This window comes from Protopterus annectens, chromosome 3.part1, assembly GCF_019279795.1.
Source record: "Protopterus annectens isolate FY-2018-M chromosome 3.part1, PAN1.0, whole genome shotgun sequence".
Classification (NCBI taxonomy): domain Eukaryota; kingdom Metazoa; phylum Chordata; order Ceratodontiformes; family Protopteridae; genus Protopterus; species Protopterus annectens.
In genome coordinates, this window is record NC_056732.1 from 1,318,384,267 (window position 1) to 1,318,408,971 (window position 24,705).

The 24,705-nt window shown below is 37.7% G+C and overlaps 1 protein-coding gene across 1 annotated transcript in view; it reads right to left on the reverse strand.

Moving 5' to 3' along the window:
- The window catches only part of PIEZO2 (piezo type mechanosensitive ion channel component 2), a gene marked incomplete in the record, with an annotated part of 2,710,318 nt that overhangs the window by 780,094 nt on the left and 1,905,519 nt on the right, over positions 1-24,705 (reverse strand). Inside the window, 3 exon segments of the mRNA XM_044067359.1 lie at positions 16,625-16,825; positions 20,192-20,320; positions 20,441-20,617. Of these exon segments, the coding sequence (XP_043923294.1) occupies positions 16,625-16,825; positions 20,192-20,320; positions 20,441-20,617 (507 nt within the window).

Genomic DNA, 24,705 nt, shown 5'->3' on the forward strand with positions numbered 1-24,705 from the left:
AGATTTCTCCAGGAGATGAAACCTGAGGAATGGGAACCAAACTTGTCAAGGTCGAAATGTGGCTATGAGAAGTACTTTGGACTTGGGCTGTTTGGTTTTCTAAATGAACCTCATAATCAGAGGAAATGGGAGAAAATGTAAATAAGTTCTGGGAGACATTTCTGGATTATTATATTCCTGGGATGCCCCAGGAGGAGGAAAAAGAAGTTACTGTATTTGTTAGTAGTCAGGGATGAAATTATATCACAGCAAAGTCTCCCAGTGACTGAATACCTTCTGCTCTATGTTTGACTGAGTGAGCACTTTTGTGGCAGCATAAGGTAATGACTAAGCCTGTTCAGTAGATAGTTAGCTTCCCTAGGGATGTGATTAAAGCGGTCACTTACTAGTCCATTCCCAAACCCTTACTGCTTCTTCAAAAATAGGGTAAGAGTGAGTCCACCCTTACTGCTTCTTCAAAAATAGGGTAAGAGTGAGTCCCTTGTTGCTTGTTCTTATATGAAACCACTTCCATGTTATTAGTATAGATGACTACCACACCCTGGGTAGGGAGTCCCAAAGGGTTTCCAGGTGTGAAGGACTGTCTTTGTCTCCAAAACATTAACATGCAGACTAGTCTTTTTTGGTTGTGGTCATACACTTTGGACAGTCAATACCTATCAGTGCTCCACAGTCTAGAGAAGAAACATCAATATTGGCAGCCTTTAGAGAGTTAGGAATAACCAAGGGGTTCACTATGGTCAGATTCAACATAGGAAGCGAACACTTCTGATGTTTCTGGCAAGCTTTGTATATCCTAATGTGAAAAGACACTGGGTCAGCTATCTGTAACCATGAAACCCTTAAGTGTCCAATGCCACATTCTAATTTGAAAACCTGTGAAGGCACCAGTAGGAATGGAAGCTCCTGCGAGCCTTAGGTCCTTGCAGAGGAGAAGGGCTGCAAACTTCGAATGCACAGTCTATTATATCAGTCATTGAAGGAGACGGATCCTGGTCACGGGCAACTGGGCTTTGAAATGAAATGTGCCCACAGTGCATTCTATAGGTAAGCAGCTGGGATGGAGCCAACCAAAATTCTGCAACAGATCATGATTCATAAGTATATGAAAAGACTAATCAGGGACTCATGAGTAATTATGACTCTCTGCAGATGGATGGGGTGGTAGCAGGGAGCCAGCTATCTAGATACAGAAATACTTTCACTCCTCACAACATCTGGTGAACATTTTGAGGGATTTGGTAAGTCCAAATCTGATAATGACTGTCCCTTACCAAAGTTAAGACACTTAATCTTTGTGTGCATGTAGGCATCTTGGAAATCCAAGCAGCAGATCCTGTCTCCTTCTGTTACATACAGAAGGGTAGACTGCACAGTGAACTTTCAAAAGGTGTGTTTTGGAATAAATTAGTTTAAGCTGTTTACTAAGTTCAGAATGAGTCTGACATCCTCTGTTTTCTTCAGTATCAACAAACATCTGCAATAATCAGTTAGCTCATTCGTTGTGTGTGGACAGGAGCCAGACATTCCCAGGATGCAGGGATCACAGCTGTCCCTTGAGACAATTAGGTGGTGGAGAGCAGGCCAGTTTGCTGGTCCTGTACAGCAGTATACTCCCTACTTCTGGAAGCACACCCACCCTTTAACAGCTATTCTGAGCTCTCTTATTGCTGTCTCCTAAGAGGAGTAAACCTCTGCACACTGAAATCCCCTCAGCTAAACAGTGCAAATGCACTGGTGCCATTGGCTTGGAAATACAGGGTATAACTCCTAGTTCTCCCACTGAGCATTGCTCATGTGGCGAATCAAGACCACCTCTCTTCCCCAAGATGAGTAAGCTGGCAGGGTCTGTTCAGTTCCATCCTTCCCACCAGCAGAAGTCATAATTCTTGAAAGAACTTCACCTGAAACAGAAGCCATAGAGGCTAGACTTAGTGGAGATTTAACCAGTTTAGCATATATCTGTTTAAAACTACTTTGTCTCAAAGCTTGAACAATATAACTCTTACTTCGATGAAAACTTTTTTTTTTGTAAAAACAATTCAGGAACTAAAGAAATATCAAAATCAAAATTGGAGCTCCAACCACCAAAACCCATAACAGAGACATAGACAGCAATAACAATATATAATAACATTTCAGTGCAGTCAGTATCAGAGGGGAGAAAGATAAGGGCAATTGGAAAGAACACTAGCATCCTTATGAAAGGGAAAGGAGATGTAATTCCTAGGCCTAAGGTAAGAATACACAAGAACCATATTTCTCAACTGTCCAGGTTTTCACAGAATGTCCAGATTTTTGCCTCATATTTTTGGTTTGTTCCCCATAAAATTTGTGGTTTTCTGGATTTTTGTGGCAAACCAGTGAGGAATTAATTCAGTAAGTAATGACAAGCATTTGAGTTTCAGACTTCATATCCTTCAGAAAATGTATGGTAAAACAATACCTTTTATTATAATAGCTTTCTAAGTTTATAACAGCAATATTTAAAATTTGTCCTTATTTTTGGGACTTTGTCACCCCGTTAATTTTGGCTTTGTCCAGATTTTTTCTGCTAAGAGTTTGAGAGCTATGACTAAAACATGTTTTGTCAAGAAAAAAATGTACAAAAGTCAGGAAAATACTAGAGGTGGGGATTGTATGCTAGAAATATTTAAGATAAATAGAAAATATGCAATTTATAGAAGCACATCAAAAATACCTTACAGTGAACAAGTATCCCATGAGCACTTTTCTGATATGACTGCTTACTTAGTCTAGAGACAAAAGTGCTCTTACAGAGAATTGTGGGTAAATGGAGGGGTTAGTAGCTGGGATAGTTTTAGAAGCTGAGCTATGTATTGCCTAAAGATAAAAGCACTGCTGTTACTGAGCTACACTTTTATTTTAAGCTGGATGTCTTGCAAATGTTGCAGTTTTCCAGTTTTCAATTACAGTTTGGACCTTAATTTTACCTTATACACAAATGTCTAATTTTTTAAATCATTCTTAGATTTTCTTACACAATTTCCAAAGCAAGACACCTACATATGTAAAGTTATACAGTACATTGTATGAGCTAATGGCTTTAAAGAGAAGATATTAACCGTCTTTTCAAATATGTCCATGTCTGTAATTGAAAATCTATTTTTTTTTTTGCTATAACATTTAAAATGACAGAAATGATCTTTCCTGTGAAACAAGGATTGCATTTAATTTTGATGTCATAAGACTACATAAATAATATCACTCTGATATGTAATAATTTTGTAAGCCAGAACAACTAACGCATGTATATATTTCTTGTGGACAGAGTAATTTAATATACAGTACTCTAATAGCTATTTAGGTATGCTGCTGGTTTATAACAATATAGAAGGATATATTTGAAAGGGTATGAAAATTCCTAGCAAACTTCTCAGAAAAATATGCAATGTCACTTAATTACAGAATATACTTGGTGATTTCGGGCATAAACATGAACATATACATCTGTATCTTGTGGCAATGTATGCAACTCTAAATACTGGGGAGAGACGTGCATAAATACAGCAAGAGAGACGTTTTTAGTTTTGATGGAATGCCATCTTAATACAGACATTTTCTGGAAATGTACTGCATTCTTAGCTAAACAGGTTTAAAACAACATACCAGAGTGTGAAATGTCTGCAAAACCTAACATTTCTGTGCTTACATAAAACATATGTCAGTTCCACTTGAACAGCTGTGAGTTAGGAAATTACATCTGGGCACTCGGGTAACAGATGCACAGTACAGCTGTGCATTAACGTATGCAGGGACTGACCTACTCTCCATTATGAAGATGTCGGACTGATGCTACTCCATGCCACCTTCAGTTCTCTTTGGTGTGACTAAATAGGTGTAAATGTGAAAGGTGCCAGAGACAGAGGCCAGGCTGACCTCTTATAGCTCTAAATGCCCCCAGCTTGTGTGTTCAAAGGAAGGCATAATGGCATACAGCATAAAACGGCAAGCTGATTTTCTTCTTTCTTTCTTCTAAGGGAAGAATAAAGGGAGGGTGGGATGTAATGCCCTCTGCAACAGCAAACCTGACATTCAAACATTTACAGCTATGGTAAGTTATTATGTAGCTGTACTATTTTAATCGAAAATATCATTGTTGTAGTAACAGTCATTAAGAATGGGAAGAGAAGTAAAACTGTACATGCCATGAACTCAAGATCAAGGAAAACGAGCCAATAACTGCTATAGGACTGTAGTGGCAAACACTACTGCACTCCTTGAAAAACAGTGCTTGGAAAAAGGTATGCCCACAGACACATTTCTGAAAAAGGTAACAGAGGTGGTTGCCTCTCTGGTAGAATTCTAGAAGAATAAGAATGTATTATGATAGTTGTAATGCACGGCAATGCAGTTACCTAACTATCTGGATAGTGTCTGCTTAGATACTTGTCTATGCAACCTCCCTTTATTAAAAGATAGAAAAGTTACAAAATAAACATAATGCAAACAAACAAACAAAAAACAAACTGACAAACAAATAAACAAAATTAATGATTCATGGGGACCCAAGTTGATAGCAATCTCTCATTTGACAACCACGTGGCCAAAGTGGTTAGAAAAACATTTTATATAGCCCACCTAATCATGAAGGGTTTCACATCTAGATCAGGGGAGGTCATCGTGCCTCTTTACTCATCCCTCATCAGGCCCATAATTGAGTACAATGCCCCTTTTGGGATATACCTTACCAGACACCTGCAGCAACTGGAAAGACCCCAAGAGTACCTCACGAAGAGGATCAAGGGGCTCAAACAGATGCCGTATGCTGCCCGGTTAAAGAAACTCCAGCTCTACTCAGTGGCATACCGCCTGCTCAGAGGCGATCTGTGCCTGACATATAAAGCCATGTCCAACCCGGAATTAATGGACATGCTGCACCTCAGAAAAAACAAATCCCATCGAGCTATGCGCTTGAGGGACTTAAACCTCAGCACTGAAATAAATAGGACATTCTGGAGGGACATATTCATAACCCAGAGGCTCCCTTCACTCTGGAATAAAATCCCAGTCCAGGTTAGGCAGAGTCCCTCATTGACTCTCTTCAAGAGGAATCTTGATGAGTGGATGGGAGATCGTAGGTTTACCCCGGGTATCACTTCTGTGTCACTGTTAGACAGAGGCACAGTATACTAACCTCGAAAAAGGGCATAGCAAAATTAATTTAAAATGGGTGGCGAAAGCCATACACACTCTGGCTAGGCTTATAAATGCCCTAGGGCAGATAGCCTAGTATGAACCTATGAACCTATGAAAAGACAGTGTAATTTTCCACACTCATTGATTCTATGTCTATTAAGGAAACACAGAAACCTCTTTCAAATACTTTGAGGCATAGCATAAAAAAGTGTTTCCTTGAGTCTGGTTTGGGACTAATGTAGAGTCCAGCTTAATCATGATAGACAAGTTTATTCTCAAACACACTGTGTTCGAGAGAAGTACAGATTATGATTCTATGGCCATCAGGACCTGCAGCTCAGACACCCTGCAGACACAGAAGATAGCCACCAAGAATAGGGTTTCCTTGCCAGAAACTTAAATGCACAATCATTAACTAATTCACAAGGAGGGACCATAAGTTCTTCCAGGATAAAGTTCAAGTCTCACTGAATAGCCACCAGCTTTCGGAGTAGCTTAAGGTAAAGAACTCTCATTAATATGCAAGTCCCCACTGAAACACAGTAGAAAAAATAAATAAACTGTGAATAAACCCCTATGTCACCCAATGGAATGCCACCTAGCCTACAGACAAAATGCATGAAATCAAATTAGGGGAGGTTACTTCCAAAAAGTGACCAGTCACCAGGGGAGTCCACCAGGGTTCTGTACTGGGCCCCCTCCTGTTTAACATCTACTTTTTGTAGGTCTTTGGCTGACTAAGCTGACAGATGATTGCAAGCTAGGAGCAGTCACTAAATCCCCAAATGACTTAGTCATCCTGCAGAAATCTTTGTTCCAAATAAATAGTGTCAAAATTATGGGCTAAAACTAAATACCAAAAAACATATTACTGTATCCTTTGAGAAGTCATTTACCCCAGGAACTACCACATTTACAAAAATACCCCTAAGAGTTAACTCAGCTGTTTGGTATCTGGAAACTTATGTAGGCAGTGACTTAACTTCTGACCAATGAAAGGCATGACTTCAGAAAAAGAAGAGTGAGTGGTCCTTAGATAAACATGCTGAAACACCAGACAAGAACATTAATGGATGTACAGGCTAGACCTGCATTACTTAGCATGTATATGTAAGTACAGATCTGCTGGATAGATGCTTTCCTAGGCTGGATGTCACAAAGTGCACATCATAATGAAAATGTTTTGCATTTGCCCAAACAGGATTTTCTATTGGTAGGCATAAAGGTTTTTTATGAATAGAATACATCTCTGGGGGAAAGGTCCAACAGTGGGGGATTAAGGCTGTATTTCTCACAGTATAAGCCTAAGATTGGTGAGGTGTGGATACACCAGTACATCTCCAAGCTGTTTCAGCAAGGTCCAATGCATGCAGAGGATGAAGAACACCTATTTCTTCCACTGAAGCAACAAAAAGGACAAAGGCTACCTCAGCCATAAAGGTGTTGTCAGAATAAGGTTTGCCCATTTCTCTCTTGCTTGGAGCCTGGCAATGAGAGGATTTGCATATAGGAGCACCCTCCATCAAATGGAGAAAATGCACTGATTGCACAAGCCTGTTTCTAAGGTAATCTTGAGCAAAACCTTCTGACTAGGAAGTTATGAAAGGAGACAAAGATGACCAAGGACACCCCAGTGCTACATAAAGAACTTAATAGGTCCTTGAATCTAATGCAGCTTCATAGGAATTGGCAGAGGATCTACAAAAGTAGTCTGCTAGGGCATTCTGCTCTGACAGAATATAGACCACTGAAAGGAGGAATTTGTCTTGGAGAACTGTTTCCAAAGCTAGCATTGCCAAATTGCATATCTGGCTGGAGTTGACCATTCTCTACCTGTTAATGTACAACATAACCCTTCTGTTGTCTGTTACTGTTAAGTGTGCTCCTGGTATCCAAACATTCCTGTGTACTCAGAGGTTTTACATTGGTACCAGTGTCATCCTGACATTAATGTGCTGGTTTTGAGTTTTATGATTTGAGTTCTCTTGAACCCTGAAATGCTTAAGTTGGGGGTCACCTAAGACAGGCCTCTTGTATTGATAGTCAAACTCTTCTTGTGCTAGAAGTGGCATATAGCACCTCTAGGTTTTAACTCACTTTCAGTATCCACCAATGAAAATGTTTTGAGGACACAGACGATAAAGTGTAGAGTCTGTACAGAGGATGCCAGTGATACAGCCAAATGTTCCTCAGGTACTACTAGATTTTTATCATGTGAAGCTTCACCAAAAGAACCATAAGAACAGGGCTCATAGAATTTCTCTGGCAGTCGAGTGGTACCTTCAAACAAAATGGAGGAAGACGATGGTGTGAATGGTACTTGTCCTGAGATAGGAACATTCTGCTCTTGGGGTATCCAGAACTACTTTCAGACAGGTTGTGATCTTGGAAGGAGATAAAATGGACTTTTGATGTTGATGAAGACCCATCAGCAGGTCAAGCAGGAGAAGGTATGCTTTAGATCTGTCCTGAGCACCTACTGGAACTGGGCCTGAATCAAACAGTCATCCAGGTATAGATAAATGTGCATTATCTTCATCCTGAAGTGTAGTTGCACACATCATTGTACCCTGAGGTGTGCAACCAAAAGAGCTAAGCACCTAATGAATACCATGGGAGCAATGGAAAAACCAAAGGAAAATAGGTGAACTAAGCATGGTGTGGCCCTATCAGGACCCTAGTGAATTTGGGTTCCTATCAGAAGAGTGAATGCTTGAATTAGCGAACGCTCTTATATCGAACTTTAAAATGCGAAACCTGAAAATGTTGAATGCACAGAACATCGATTTTTTTCCGAGGGAAAAAAAATCTATGGGCCGTTCTCCGGACTTTGCTGTTTTCTCCGCTTACGATCTAGAAGTTAGTATATTTCATTTGGGAGTGTATGGGAGGCACAGCCCCCACATCGAGGGTGGGGATGGGGGGCAAAGCCCCCCCCCCAATTTATTTTGCCTGTAGATTATTTATTTATTTATTTTTATCAGCAAATTTTTTTTCCTTAGAAAAAAATTTGCGGATCTGTTCCTTCGACATTTTAAGGTTTTGTGTTTTTAAGTTAATTTTAGCATTCAGTCTTCTGATATAGATGTGTGAATTCCTGTTATGTTGGAAGATTGGTATGTGCAGACTGGCATCCCTCACATCCAAGGTTATTATCAAGGCATGAGGCATCAGCAAGGGTAACAGAACTTGGAGTATTACTATTTTACTTTTAAAAGTGTGTTTAGAAAGGAAAGATCCAGAGTGGGCCTCAAGGGTCCATCTTTTCATGCTAGGAGTTATCTAGGACAGGAGGGGGACTGTTGCCCCTTCCTCTTCCCGTGTGCTGTTTCTGGCCTCTTCTTCTCTCCAACTTTTTTATTTGACTTCTTGTATAAGGACCTTTGCTTAGTGGGGCATTTTCTATTATATCTCAGGGGTGAAGCAGCTACATCCGTGTTAGAATGATCTTCCCCTTTTTGAACATATCGGAGAACCCTTGAGATGAAAGACTGACCAGACAGCATTTTGTCTAGAAGTATATAGGATACGGCCCCTTAAATTTTCAAGTAAAGTTGAATCCTGAGAAGACCCTGCTCATTACACTTCCTGAAACTTCAGCTCTGCAGATGCATCATTGACATGAAACCTGCATTAGTGACATGTTTACCTACCTTTTATAAAACATGGATGAGTCCCTTTAACCTTGTTCTCAGAACGGGGGTCCTGTAAATATTCTCATTTCTTCTTCTTTGTTTGTTTTAAAATATTTCCCTAGTACTGGAGCACAATGGTTTGATAATTAATTATGCAGCTACCGAAAGCCACAAAACTATATATGCTTTCTTTCCACAGTGATCAAATAGTCTAACTACCTTGCAATTTAGAAATGTGGGCAGTAGCCCTCAGTACCTCATCCCATCTATTGGGGTGAGTTATAAAGTTCACATACCTAAATTGCATAAACATTTAGTGCAGGGCCTTATTTTCTCTCAAAACATTTTACAGACTCCCTCACATTACCATGCATAATAGGACTGCCATATTTTCTGTAATAGGTTCTGGTACATTTAATTCTCTCACATCTCTGTGCCATATTCTAATTCCTTCCCATATAAAAGATTTGGAACACTGATGCTGCTTATTTATGAATTTATCATAATCATTTGTTATCTTTATATCAATAGATTAGTTCTGTATAATGATTAGATAAGAGATTTGTTTTTCTCCTTTTAACCATATGTGTTTTTTCTCAAGACTCCTGGTCCAGTAAACTGTGGGAGACTTCTCAAAAAAGTTTAATTTTACTAGCATTTCACTGTTCCTTATTATTTCTTGAAGTTTCACTTTTCTCACAGAAGTATATTTATTACTTCCTCATCATGGATGCTTAAACTTTCAATTTACATATAGTTTCTCTGTCACATCTTATTCCTTTGTTACTTCTCTCTGTTTAGTGCTATTTCACTTCTAAAAATATCCCTGAAAGTGACCCCCCCATTCTGTTTCAGGTTCTTTACACTGTTAATTCTGGTAAACTGTTCTCATATTCTTCTAATGACTTCCCCTCACTTCTTAATGTTCCTGTTTTTTTATCCCTTAACATATCAACATATCTCCACAATCTGCTCTCTCACTTACTACTAGGTATAAATCCGAGGACAAGAAGATGATAATGTGACAGAATCACAGATTTATGCCACTTGTTACTCTACTTTTGCCCAGGCCCTTTTATATATACAAAAATGGGTTGTTGGCTATTACTTTGGCATTATTATACATCTATTCCTTAATATTTAATGTCCTTCCCACAGTTCCCAGGTTATAGCTATTCTTTATACTATGTTTTCCTTTCAGGGTATTCGGCTGTTTGGACGATAAAGCTGTCACTATGCAAGGTTCTCAGATCGGGACAAAATCCCCTACCAACCCAATATTGCCATTGCATATTGTGATTAGGTCTTTCATGGACTTTGCCATATTTTGGTGTTCGGAGGACATCAGACTAATTGGTGACTTAAAGGTGTTTCCCCTGCTAATTGCTTTGGGAGAAAGCTAAAGAGAACCCTCCATCTTGCTATTCTTCATTTAATTTAACATGTTCCTTAATGGACAGACCTGTTTCCTGTAAGAAAAGGAAATCACTGTCAGACTGCTATATTTCTTTTTGAACCTTTTACTTTACTTGGGAAGACATGAAAGGACAGCAGACTCAGTTTTCCTTTGTCTCTACCCCATCACTTCCATACTCCATCCATATTCCTGAGGCCTACAACTCCTAGTGCATCTTTTAGGATCCCAGACATAAAGAAAGTTTTCATCTATACAGATGAATGTACAGACATGGGTTTGTACCCTAATGATAATTTTTTTTCCTGCCATGCACAACATATTTAAGTAAGTTACATTCAGTTATAACCAAGTAAAACTAGTTAAATTTTCTTCAAGCCCCTTTAATATAACTGCAAATGGGGCAAGAATAACTAACTCATTTGCCATATCTATTCTCTCTGTATGGGCACACTATACTCCATTTTGGTACCCCTTCACTCTTAACATGCTTCAGTCCCCCTTGGCACTAAATCAGTAGCTAAATGGCCTTTGCCATAGCTAAGGAAGGTTGGCTGGTCACACCAATTTTTGTAGCACTTTGTGAGGAAACTAGCACTTCATGAGGAAAGAAAAAAACAACACTTTTTTACTATTTCTTGTTGCACACAAATGCTATGCTGCTATCAAAGATGATGCATTTGTACGCATTTGTAGAAGAGACATTGTTACCCCATTTTTTAGTAAGATGTTCTGTGAGGCTTTAGGTATCCATGAGAGGTCACACAGACATCAGATTTCCCCTCCCACTACCCCAGGATAAGAGAACTAGTTGTCAGCAATTTCTTCCTATCCTCCTCCAAATGGCCTAACAGTGACATTAATCCATCTCAGAACTCAGGTCACCAGCAGCTCAAAGGACACCTTGCTTCTGTGATATTAGGCCGAAGATCGGTAGCTTTTCTGGAGTACAACAATGTCCAAAACAGCAACCAATATGGGTTCTTGACCAAGAAGGAGTTTGTCAGTTAAACATGATACAGATTTATGACTGTGTAGCAAGTGAAAGTGAAATCATCATGGAAGTGTCAATGAACATACAGCTAGGCCTTTAAATTGGCTTCATAGAAGAGGTTGACAGGAAAACAGGAGAAGATTGGGTATATCTAAGACTGAGTAAATTGACAGATGTACAGATGACAGATATGACACATGGGGTTACGGTGAGAAAACAATATTAAAATTAAGAAAAATTACTAGTGGAGTAGTGCAGGTGTATGTTGTGGGTACAGTACACTTCAATGAGTTTGTCTCAGACATGTCTGATGATAGCACAGACCAGGATCATTCACTTTGCTGATGACAAGGATGGGTATTGCAATGAAGGACTGTAGGAAGAGACTAACAAAGGATTTGGAAAGTCTCAACAAGAGTGCAGGAGTGTGGCAATTCCTAGTCTGTGAAATCAAATGTAAAGTACCACAATTAAATCACACCAAACCTGATGTGAGATATCTGTTGGGGGTGGAACTCATGGAAACGGAGTAGGAAAAAGCATCTGATGGTGCTGATGACATGTGAGATAGCAACTGTAGCAGCAACAGGATGCTGGGTTTATCTGCAGGTGAAGAAATTCCAGAAACAAAAAGATAATTCTTCTGTTCTATATAGTGCATTGCTCAGACTATTCCTTGAGTAACATGCATTGTTATGGAAGCCATACAAGGAAAACCACATGAGGCAGCCAAAACAAGTGTAGAGAAAAGCTACTATAAAGAGGGACATGATTTTAGAAGATCAAACCAGGGTGATGTGTAGGGGTCATTCTGAAAAAGAAGAATGGGGGGGCACTAGCAGTAGACTATAGTGACCAACTACTCCCTGGATCTCTATGAGAACAGAAGTGTGGACCAATAGAATGGACTACAGCGAGGTGTTTGACTAGGGACTCCACACATGCATTCAGCTGCACATTGGACATGCGAAAATTGAAAAGGGGATGGTAGAGATGGAAAGAAGATGCAATGTTATACACATTTAAAAATGCAAATAAGGTAGGCTTATTTTCTTATTTTTCCAGTAAGCAAAAGTAATATGATGTAATCAAAAAACTTCTAATTAGTTTACAGCAACTTACAGACTTATATTCCTAGACCCTATGGAAGTCAAACCTTTAATATAGCAGGATATATCAGCACTACACTTTCTTCTTAAAGACAAAATTCTTCCAGGATAGACCTTACATTCTGGAGAGCATTATTTCACTTGCATAGCTGGCTCTGTAATGGAGACAAATAAATCAGTGATTGGCACGCAGATTATCTGGATCTGAGTAGCACTCAAGGTGCAAAAGGAACTGGGGGTGATGACTGTAGTGAGTGATCAATGCTGGAGGGATAGCCCAGCCCACTTGTTGACAAACAACTAGTGGAGATAAATGTTCCAACACTGCCGCAAATGATCAAGACATATGCGTCCGACGACTTCTGTATGCACAAGTGCTGCATTGCCTCATGCACAGGAACACGAGTGTTCACAGTCTGTGAGTGGTTTGGGGGACTAGATCCTCGGGCTTCTTGGATGAAGGCTCCTTCCTGAGTCTGACAAAAGTCTGAGACCTTAACAGTGCAGTGTACTGCTAACAGGAAGTGCAGTCCCGGGGATAGAAAACCTTCATATATGGATGATGGCCTCTATCTGGTCAGCTCCTGCTCCATGTGTTAGGCTATACATGGCCAGTTTACTGGGGGAACAAATGGGCTCAAGCCTCATTATGGAATGAGAGAGATGGTTGGCAAACAGGGAGGGCAAGAACATACAGAAAAAAATATGCTTTATTCGAGTAATCATGAGTCATTTTCACAGAGTTATTTTAGTACTTTCATAGAAGCCGCTATACTTGAGTAATCATGAGTCATTTCCAGAGATTTATTTTAGTACTTTCATAGAAGCCACTATACTCAAGTAATTATGAGTCATTTCCAGAGATTTATTTTAGTACTTTCATAGAAGCCACTATACTTGAGTACTTGAGTAATCATGAGTAATTTCCAGAAATTTATTTTAGTACTTTCAAAGAAGCCGCTATACTTGAGTAATCATGAGTCATTTCCAGAGATTTATTTTAGTACTTTCATGAAAGCCACTATACTTGAGTAATCATGAGTCATTTCCAGAGATTTATTTTAGTACTTTTATAGAAGCCGCTATACTTGAGTAATTATGAGTCATTTCCAGAGATTTATTTTAGTACTTTCATAGAAGCCACTATACTTGAGTAATCATGAGTCATTTCCAGAGATTTATTTTAGTACTTTCATAAAAGCCACTATACTTGAGTAATCATGAGTCATTCCCAGAGATTTATTTTAGTACTTTCATAGAAGCCACTATACTTGAGTACTTGAGTAATCATGAGTAATTTTCAGATATTTACTTTAGTACTTTCATAGCTCATTCATTTTGTTGTATTTCATTCTTCTCTGAAACTCTCTTCTAACAAAAGGTGAAGGAATGTGAAATAGACCCCAAAACAACAATTGTAGGGAAGTTTTTATCTAAGTGTCCTTTCTTTATCTTAGGGCTTTAAGTTCATTACTTTGATTGCATCACTCTGGATGTTTCATGACACCTATTTTGGTATGTTCCAACCTATTGTATAAACCAATATTAGAAAGATGGGAACAGTAATCCAAGTCATGTACACTGTCATTTATCAGTTTGGGGGACATATAATGTACTTTAGACAGTCTGCCTTCATGTCACACGTTCACTGTTCCTTCTAATTCATCCATCCTTTTTCAGCTTTCTTGAGAATCACATTTTCATATAAATGACATTTGAAAACTATAGAACTCTTTTAGGACTACCAGAATAGCCACTCGTATTCTGGGACATGGATTTTATACCTCAGACACATGAGCTGATTTAAAAGAACACTTCACTCTAGCTTAATTATTCAGTAATAATTCACAGCCACAACTACCTTGTGTATAACATTTAACAGTCTCTTCGTGTTGCCTGCAAATTTACACACCTGTGTCTTGTTTCACATGTTAACATTACATGTGCTGTACATTTCACCCCATCATGATAGTCTGAATGACAAGCAGAAATCCATTAAATAATAACACTGATGTTAATGCTGACTGATACTGTAATATAAAATGGGAAATCCAATATGCTAATGGATTCCTGATATGGAAATTTCACAACTGAAACACAGTTTTCAAATGAAAAACCATGCTCAGAATAACTAAGCTTATTCCTTGTGCTATGATGGGCATGCCTACAAACCTACTGAATTATGTCCTGTTATATTAAGATGTATAGGATCATTGTGCCACAGGATATACAAGTCAAGTATGACCAAAGACCATGCACAACTAGTCAATACCAACCCTCTGTCTCTAGCACCTTTTGGTGCAAATTTAAGGGCACTCACACAACTGTCCAAGCCATGTTTGAGGAGTGATAGGGTATCACACTGCATGACATGCCAGGAGAATTATTTTATAGAAGGATTTCGTAACTACAGTCATCACATGATGATTAAAGTAATGGGAGCTATCAACACACCCCAGATCCCTGATCACTGATTTGTATGGCAAAGGGATGTTTTCAATGCAATAGGATGCAGACTATTTTTGAATCCTGAAGGGGATGATGCTGCATTTTTTGACATTCAGTTTGAGACCTTTTTCTATGCACTAGGAACTGACTTTTGTTATTTCATTTTGGGAAGCATATATACAAAAAGGAAATTGACCAGCCACAACTAACGTGCAGTCATTGGCAGACTTTGCTAACTGGAGCTCACTGGTATCAGTTTGTATTGTCTGTAAAATATAAAGTGGGCCAGCACAGATCCATGAGAAACACACCGGTCACCTTCTCGCTGTCTGAGAAGGAGCTACCCACTCAGAAAATATACATTTTGTCCTTAAGATAGCTGGCTATCTATCTTACCATGTAGGGATTTATGTTTAAAACCATGAAATTATAAATGATTCCATTACACCCCACCACATCAAAATAGTATTAAAAGACTGAATAGGCCAGATTAAGTGAGACAGCATGGGAATATAAAAAAAAACTGTCAACCACCTGAAGGAAAAAGAAGCTAACAACATTTAAGAAGAAGGGCCTTCCCTTTACAAAGCGACATTGCAATGGGTCTAGCTTAATCAGGTTTTGATATCATGATTTATAGGGTCTGTGATTATGTGCTCTATGGCCTTACAGATAAGACCTGTATGACTTATGGGTCAGTAGTTCCCTGTGTCTCTGGTGGAGGGACATTATTACTGCTGTACACCAGTATACACGGGCACAGCCTGTTGCAAGCCTTAGGCTAAACAGTTTGCTGACAAAATCACTGAGTGTATGTTTAACATTGTTTATTAGACAACCCAGTATATTGTCTGTGCTCATGGAAGAAGTATTATTGTTCTTTGAGATTATTTTAAAAACATATTCCTTAGGAATAATGGGGGAAGAAGGGTGACTCAGGAAAAATCTGAGAGGGAATGATAGTTTCTGGGAACAAACTTGCTTCAAACTTGCTAGCCAGTATGGTTGTAATGGCTTTTGAGTTTAAGAGGTAGCTACCGATATGGAGACGCTTGGAGCAGAACTGAGGGTTATATTTTCTGATGTAACTGAAAAAGGACTTGTAACTGTTCTTTGCTTTTGTTGCTAGTCTTAATTCCCATGAAGCTTTACTGCTCTTTATAAATGCTTTCAGTTTCCTACTGAGGTTTTTAATACTACTTTGATGTGGTGGGGTTCTAGTCCTATAAAGCAGTTTAAGAAGTTTTTTCCTTTAGTTATATAGTTTGTTTATGTCAGTAGGGTATAATTTCTGAATTTGCCACATTATTTTATTTTGAAAGGGATTGCAAGGTCAATACTTTTATATAAAAGGGCATAGAATAACATGTAACTGGCAGTATAACTGGGGTCTACTATTGTTTTGACACAGGCAAAGTTAGAGATTACATTATACAATTGTATGAGGCTGGCCTTAGTTACTTGCACAAGGTTAATTTTTTACTCACAAGAATGGAAGCATGATTATAGTGCAATGCATTTTCCCTTTATCTGCTCTAAAAACAAACAATATCTTATCCCTAACTCTTGACATGTTTATAACGACTCTACCAATTATATGAAAAATAGATCTTTTTTTTTCTGCAAGCATTTGGTATCAAAATCAACTTACCCAGCAATGCAGTACAATCTAAGAACACATTTTATTTTATTTTATGTGCAGTAAAATCTTAACTCTTTTACAAAAAATAAAACAAAATCAAGTTGAACAATACTTTCCATTCAACCATTTGGCATTAATCTGAGTCAGATGAATAATACATTCATGTCACAATAACTATTTTGAAAATAAGATAACAAAAGTTAAAAAATGAACTTAATTTACCTCTAAACCAAACTTATAGAAAAAGTAATTTATGAAGTACTTGGCAGAATTCACAATTCCATCATCCAAGTGTTGTCTTGTAATGTCATGAAAGATGGTTTTAGTCACTGGTGCTGTGAGATTGTTACGCAGTCTATAGTATTCTTGATGGCGGTAAATCGTTACTTCAAAGGCCAAGATAGCTAACATCAGTAAATTGTTCTAGAATGGAAATTATGACTTTTAATTGCTTAGAGAACAAACAATGCAATCACAGTGAATGCAGTTGTATCCTATGCCAGAGGTTTAAACAAATGCAGAACACAGAAAAGCACATATAAAACAATTTATAGTCATTCATAGGAAAGAACTTCAGTCAGTCAGTTATCAAAACACTGCTCTAAGTTTTACAATAGAAACATGAACTTTAACACACACCGAGTTTCTATAGCTGAAACAGTCACCTTTCACTGTCAATGACAACTCCACAAATACAGATGAAGGCTTGGACATCACTAACAACAGGTAACTCGCATTAACAACAAGTAACTCACACTAACAAAATGAGCCAATTTGGTGAAAACAGGGACTTTAGATTGAATTATCAGCATACTTCTCAAATGTCCCTGATTTTGATTCAGAGTTTAGCTCTCTCCCTCATAATCCCTCCTCTGTCTTTGAGATAAGAACATAAATTACAGTTAATAACTAATTACAATAATTAAAGACTGCAGAAAATTCATGTTAATCCACATTCTCTTATTCTGGCAATGTCTCAAGTTAATAGAAGCAATATTTTAAATGCATCTCTGATTATCCTGATTATTTCTGGATTTGTCCCAGATTGCCACTGATTGGTTGAGAGCTATGATTAGCAGCCCTAAGGAGATGACAGACTAACGGGCAACTGTAATATGATCTGTCTAGCCTCTAGTATTTGCTTTGTATACATCAGTACAACAGAGATGAGCTACCACTGCCTTATTGTTCCTTTTACTAAACTGTCAACGTGTATGTCCTTGAACTAGTATGTTTCAGTCTTTAATCCATCACCTTTCAACTGTTCATGATTATGCAGAATGTCCTTGATTTTGCCACATATTTTTGCCTTGTTCCTCATAAAGTATTTTCCTGTAAATCACTGATGATTGTGGTCATCCAATAAAGCCAGACATTTGCTTCATACTTATATATATTTTTTTTAGAAAATGCATGCTGATGTAAAACCTGTTGTTCTATTAACTTTTTAAGTGAATTAAAGTAATCTTTAAAACTGCCCCTTGATTTTGCCCCTCCCCCACAGTTTTTGGATTTGCACTTAACTCTTGAGTAAAGAAGTTGAGAGCTCTGTTTTACACAGTACACTTTGTTTTTGACCCTACTACCTGTTTCAGGAGAAAAGAATGAGACAAGCACCAAGTCCTTAGTGAATTAATACATAATTGTCTCAGTCTGAAAAATCTGCTTTTGTCTTCTTTTGGGAATATGTGAAAGATGTTAACAGCAATAGATCTGTGACCCATCGTGTCTGGATAAGCTTTAGCTACACATACCTGCCATAACAGCGTGTGTGTGTGTGTGTGTGTGTGTGTGTGTGTGTGTGTGTGTGTATTAAAGACAAATGTAAAAATAAATTAAAAATAATAAACATGGACTGGATCTGCCTTTCACCTGAATGTAAAAAAAGTAACTTCTCACATTGCACATATACATTTCTGAAATTCAAGTACAGTTTTAATGTTTTGAAATCTTTACATTTTACAGAAGTGCATACCTCTCGACTGTTGCTGATGTTTCAGAAGATCCCTAATTATGCCTCATATTTTCTGTCCTGTTCCCCATAACAAGGACAGAGTTAGAGCATGCACAGTGCATATCTTAGATGCCCCAGACTAACGCAAGCTGGTAGAACACTAAAGTCCTTTTATAATATCACATTATTTAGGAACATCACATTATTTAGCAATAGCAATAACAGTAATCTACTTCTATGTGTAGATAACACAGAACTTATCCAAGATTGTCTGTTTCATCACTGAAGCTTTGTTCTCATGATCAGACTGTAAAGAAAATAAAAACACTGTCATCTGTGTTAGCATGTCTGGCAGGAGATTTGTGTATATTCTCGGATTAACATGCATTGTATGCCAGGATGTCTAATTGTGAAAATGTAAATACGTTTTTTAAATGTTGAGTATGTCCCTGTTTATACAGAATGTTTAAACAATCTGTCAGTGTTTTGATACATTTCCAACTGAACATGTTTGTGAGGGAGATTCTAAAATACTGTGGAGAATCAGCTGAACATTAGGTGATGTCATTAAAATGTTCCTGGTTGCTTGGTGATTCTTTGAAGTGCAGATTGGCAGGAAAAAGAACATTTTCAAACAGCTGACTGCTATTTTTAAAATAAGACAGTTGGCTGTTAAGCAGTGTAGTTAGTCAAGTGCTGAGCAGTTTGTGAAGAGATGACTCAATTACAGTGCAGTGCGGTGATACCTGAAGAAAAGAGAACTCACCAAAAACTGTAAGCCTGCCTTTGCCTTGCTGTTATCCTTCACATTAGATCAGGGATAGTATTCTCTAGTTAGGTTAAGAAGGTTTAGTTATTCAGATAGAATTTTTCTAGAATGATGAACTTCTATCCTACAGTTTAATTTTATATTTCTGATGACTGAATTCTGGTGTTTATTGAAAGCTATTGATTTACACTCTTGTAATCATTTTACTTATTATTAAATGTTTTTCATTACTTTACATTGTGGCTGGAAATCAGTGTGTTATTAAGAGAGTAGAAAGTGCTTATTCCTGTTTGATACTCCCCAGGTCACTTCAGAGGTCTGGTCACTTCTGGTCACAGTTATCATTTATTTTGATATTTTATTTTCATAATTGGACACCCCTTTAGAAGGGCATGAAGATACTCTGATTGGTGGCAGCATTACCACATTATTTTGGGGAAGAGACATGGCTGGAAATCTGTGTCAGGCTTTCCCAGAAGTGTATGGATGTGTGAGATTAAAATTTACTTTGAGTGTGAGTGTATCAGAGGTTTTAAACTGGGGCACATTGCCCTGAAGTGTGTAATAAGGAGTTATATTAGGGGTAGACAGAAGTACAAAGTCTATTCCCAGATTATGGACTGTGTTCCTGTTGTGCTCTTAACGGAAAATTGTGAAATATTACACCTGTTTAATTGACAGTTTCACACTGGAGTCAGTATTGAGGATTGAAGTTCCTTAGTTACTGACCCAGGATAGTAAGGGATGTCACATTAATTGTTGGCAGTCTGGTGGGAGATTATCTGGATGTCAAATTAATTGGTGGCAGTCCGGTGGGATATTAGCTGGATGTAACATTATTTGGTGGCAGTCCTGTGGGATATAGCCAAACATCACACAGACCACAGCAACCATAGGTAATTCCTGCATTATCCACACCCAGTCATAAATTATTGCTAAAATCTATAATCTCCAGAATTTTCAGTCATAGAACAGCCATTCTAAGATCTCATATTTATTTTTATGTGCATATGTGTTGGTATGTGACAAAAAATATTTATGAAACATTTTTATTTTGAGCACTTACTCTCAGGTACACCAGGAGGGGGGTAGACTTTTTTAATCCAACCCAGTTTGATGGATCAACCGATGACCTGTAAAGTACGGAACTAAACAACTCTTCCCTTTTCTGTATATTTGTTTCATTCATTAAAGGCTGAAAGAAAAAGCAGAAAACTTTCAAAATCCCTTTGAGTGTAGCAGTAAAAAAGCAGTTGTCACTGCTTCTGTCACAAATATCGTACAGCTTTACATCAAATATCTGTAAGTCACCTACCTGTGTACAGTTACTGGAGTAGTTTGAAGGGTCGATAGATGCTAGCTGGTACAACATTTTGCAAATGATGATCACACAAGTCCATACAGTACAGACACTTGAAGCTAAAGAGCGGAACTGGGCATATGGTAAGGCAAAAGCCCAGGCAATTAAAAAAACATAGTTGAATAAGGAGACCTGTAATATACAAGCATTTCATTAGGAAGACATGAAATTGGAATAATGTTTATTTTATGCATTCACAGATTTATTTAACTGCTAGTTCATGGTAAATACTATATGGAAATAAATTAATTGAGGCAACAGATTAGTTTACATATAAGTGTGTTTGGATTTTGGTTTTCAGTAAATCCCTGCTATAGCCCATCATTAGCATTCTCAAAGCTTTATATCTTATTTTCCACACTTCTTCTCAAACCCTTTTTTCTGACTAGTGATAAACCTCCACTCTGGCCTCTCCTTAAAGAAGTTTTTATACATCTTATTATCTGCATGCTGCATTCAAAATCTCTAAGATATTTTCTTCATTTATGTACACATGGCCTAAACAATGAAGTGCAAACAACTTTTTGCACTGTGCCCCCAGTAAATACATGATGTTCTCTTTAGAATATCCATATTAGTTTTTTATATGATGCTCACCAGAATGATCATGTTATTCCATTTGTGGATTTCATTAAGCTTTTCTACTATGAGAGAACCATTTCTATATCCTTCAGTTTTATAACAGTGTGCAACCAGTAGTTTTATAAAGCAGAGTTTGCAGCAACATATTTTACTGTATTTCTATACATTTTATCCATATGTCTCAACTAAATTAACTTATTTCTCAGTTATTCTAAATCATTATATTAGTCTGACTCAGCCACATCTGCTCCAGTGGTACTATATCTACCTTTAGGTTTGACTGTTAGCTACAGATGCATCTTTTGTGGACGGAGCACTACAATATGAAAAGTGTGATCATCTTTTGATAAGGCAAGGCTTGATTTAAAGATATCATTTCAGTCAAAAGTTCTTATTCAGGTCAGTAGTCAGTTCTTAGGTTGTAGAATCACTTTACATTTGAAGTTATCCTTTTGTCACTCATGTTTACTTCTTTAAAAAATTTATGGCTCCCACGATGGCCTGGATAAGGGTAGTTATAGTCCATAATGGACCTATGTATAGTTTTAGAATAGGCAGCATACTGGATTAATATTTTTTGACACTGTTGCTCTGTGAATAAGGCACATACTCACTAAAGATGGGACATTTGATTTAAATATGAATTTATTTGATATCACTGTTCCCAAATCCCTAACTCCCAAAATACTTTTCAAATGTATGTCTTCTAATATGTGAGGATTAACTGTTAATCTTGCCACACAGAACTTTCTTATTAGCATTCACTTTTAATACAAACCATTACTGCTGGAGAAGAAACCATCAGTTAAACATTTTATATTTTTATCTAACTATATGATATTCCCCATCTTACATGTACATGCAAATTTGTTAGATCTATAACTATAGCTCTAGCCCCTTCAGCAAATCTACACCATAAAGGTGTAAGCTCAAGGCTGCACACACAAATGTTATAAAAAATGCTGTTCCATTGTACTGAATGCATTGGATGATGTATTTTGTATGTATTGTGTATTTTAGTGTGGAGTTTTTCTCTCCGGGCCTTTACTGAAAATTAGCTCTTTATGACCCAGTGGACTATCCCAGTAAACAAATGCAAATAAATAAATAAATAAGACCAGATATATATATACATTATTATTTGTTTCAGTAATGTTTTATGTAGTTCTGCTATCCTCCAATTCCAACAAAACAAACCTTGAAGGCACAGGTGAAACTGTGTGTTGTGTTATCGCTTGAGGTACTGATGCTGTCAGGTATGTCTTTGGGCAGATCTCATTTACCTTGCTGTAGATGGAGCCATCAGAAGCCTTAATTATTCCCTCTAATAAATGCTACTGATGACTTTGTGGCTATAATAAAAGCTTGGATTCCTTTCACAGTCCCTTTCTCCTGCAGACCAAAACAGATAAAAGTCTGAAAGGCTGACTAACAGCAACTGGGCACAGAGCAAGAGAGAGGAAATGAGAGAGATGGCATTCCTGCCCTAATAAGAAAAACAATGTGTAAAATCAGAGAGGTCAAGCCATAAACAGTGTGATGCCCACCACTGCTGCCAATAAGTGATGGGCACCAATATATGTCGTCCCAAGGGGAACACACTCAAGCCCAGGGTCTGGATGTCTCTATATCTGTCTCCCTCCATATCCCCAATAAGACTCCCCACTGGTACAGCTGTAGGGTTAGGTCCTCAGCCAAATGTCCAAGCCAAGTCCTCCAGCACCCTCTCTGTAAGTCCAGTGCTTTGTGTCTCTGCCCCAAGTAGCTGACACACACAAACTTAGAGATTTGATTTTAACACACACACACACACACACACACACACACACACACACACACACACACACACACATGGGGAAGGCTGGCACAGGTTTACCTGCTATGCCCTCTTTGCCCAGAGAATAAGGTAGTTATCACTGCCACCAGACACATTACAATCAGCTACTCTAAGGCCCTTAACAAACGGTGTCCAATTATACTATGTAATATTAACACTAATGCAAATGATAGTAGTTCACCAAGATGGCTAGGCCTTCTGGAGTGGCCCACACAGTGTCACCAAATAAACATTAGTACTCTCAAAGGTTAGATACTCTCTTCAAGAACCAGCCATGATAAAAGTATTAAACATATTTAATAATAAATAATAAAAATACAATGAAAATACTGAATATATATATTCACAGTAAACTACAGAGTTCAAATCACAGAAAATATTGGAAACAACATTGATGAACAGACTCATACAAATAAAGAAAAATTATCTCTAAACTAAACTTTACTATATTCTTGACTGAATCTAAGAGAATTATACTGTTCCCTAATAACTTACTTGGGCAAGGTAAGATGAAATACATGAGCAGTCTTTCTAGTCAGGCTCCCAAACAGAATACTCTATATTCTGAGATTTCTCCTTGTAAAATATAATATCCAAGATGACTTGCAGAATGACCTCATCTGGTCACCTGACTCTAAATTCCCACAATATCTCCTTTTAAAGTTTGAGGCAGGACTTTAGCAGACTGCTACAATACACATTTAGAGCTTTAATGACAATGCCTAGGAGCCAGAAACATTTACAACCCTTTCCCCCTTCTTTACAAAAGCTAACAGATAATGGCTGCTCCCAGACCTACCATCTTTGGGCCTACCCATCACTGTGGGGTGCCTTTCAATGATTTAACAGCTCATTTACATTTCCCTTATTTTTCTTTTAAATAAGCCAGCTGGGTAACCATTGTTGTACCAGTGTCCTCTATTAAAACATATACATTTGATTCAGATACCATGATACATGTACATTTCTCTTCATTTTAGCAAGGTGCACTGTTAATACATTTTAACACAATGAACACAAGCAAAGCTCACAAATTAATTTTCAGCACAAGCATCTGTAAAGATCAGTTTGATATACTAATGACATACAATTATTTACTTATTTAACATTTGTTTGCCAGGATAGTCCGATTGGATAACAAGTGTCCGTTTTCAGCGGAGTCCTGGGGAGAAAAACTACATACGTTTACAGAGAGAAGAAAAATTTACAAAAGAGACATTACAGAGTAGTATCATACAGATTGTAGTCTTTACAGCCATTAGTATACAATAAGAAGATATTCCCCCTTTTGGTTGAAAATACAAGTGTACAAAATATACAATGCGAGTAGATAAGAACCTGGTAGAGCATTGCAAGATATTTCACAATTGAATAAGAGTATATAAATGTTTAAGTTTTTCATACATACATTCAAGCAAATATACATGTAAGAGCACATACACGTATATACATATATATGTATACACATACATGCACACACACACACACACACACATATATATATATATATATATATATATATATATATATATATATATATACACACACACAGACACACACACACATGTACATACACTCATATATAGGTTATTGTTCACACATGGATAGGTATAGTTAGATGGTGTTGTTTGTGCTGTTCAGGACAGATGGGGTTTAGAAATAGTAAGTGGATAATGCTTCAGGGGGTCAATTACAGTTGCATAGATAGTTGGTGAAGAGGTATGTTTTAAGTAGGCTTTTGAAGGAGGGTGTGGAGTTTTGTAGTCTCAGGTCAAGGGGAAGGTTATTCCATATTTTTGCT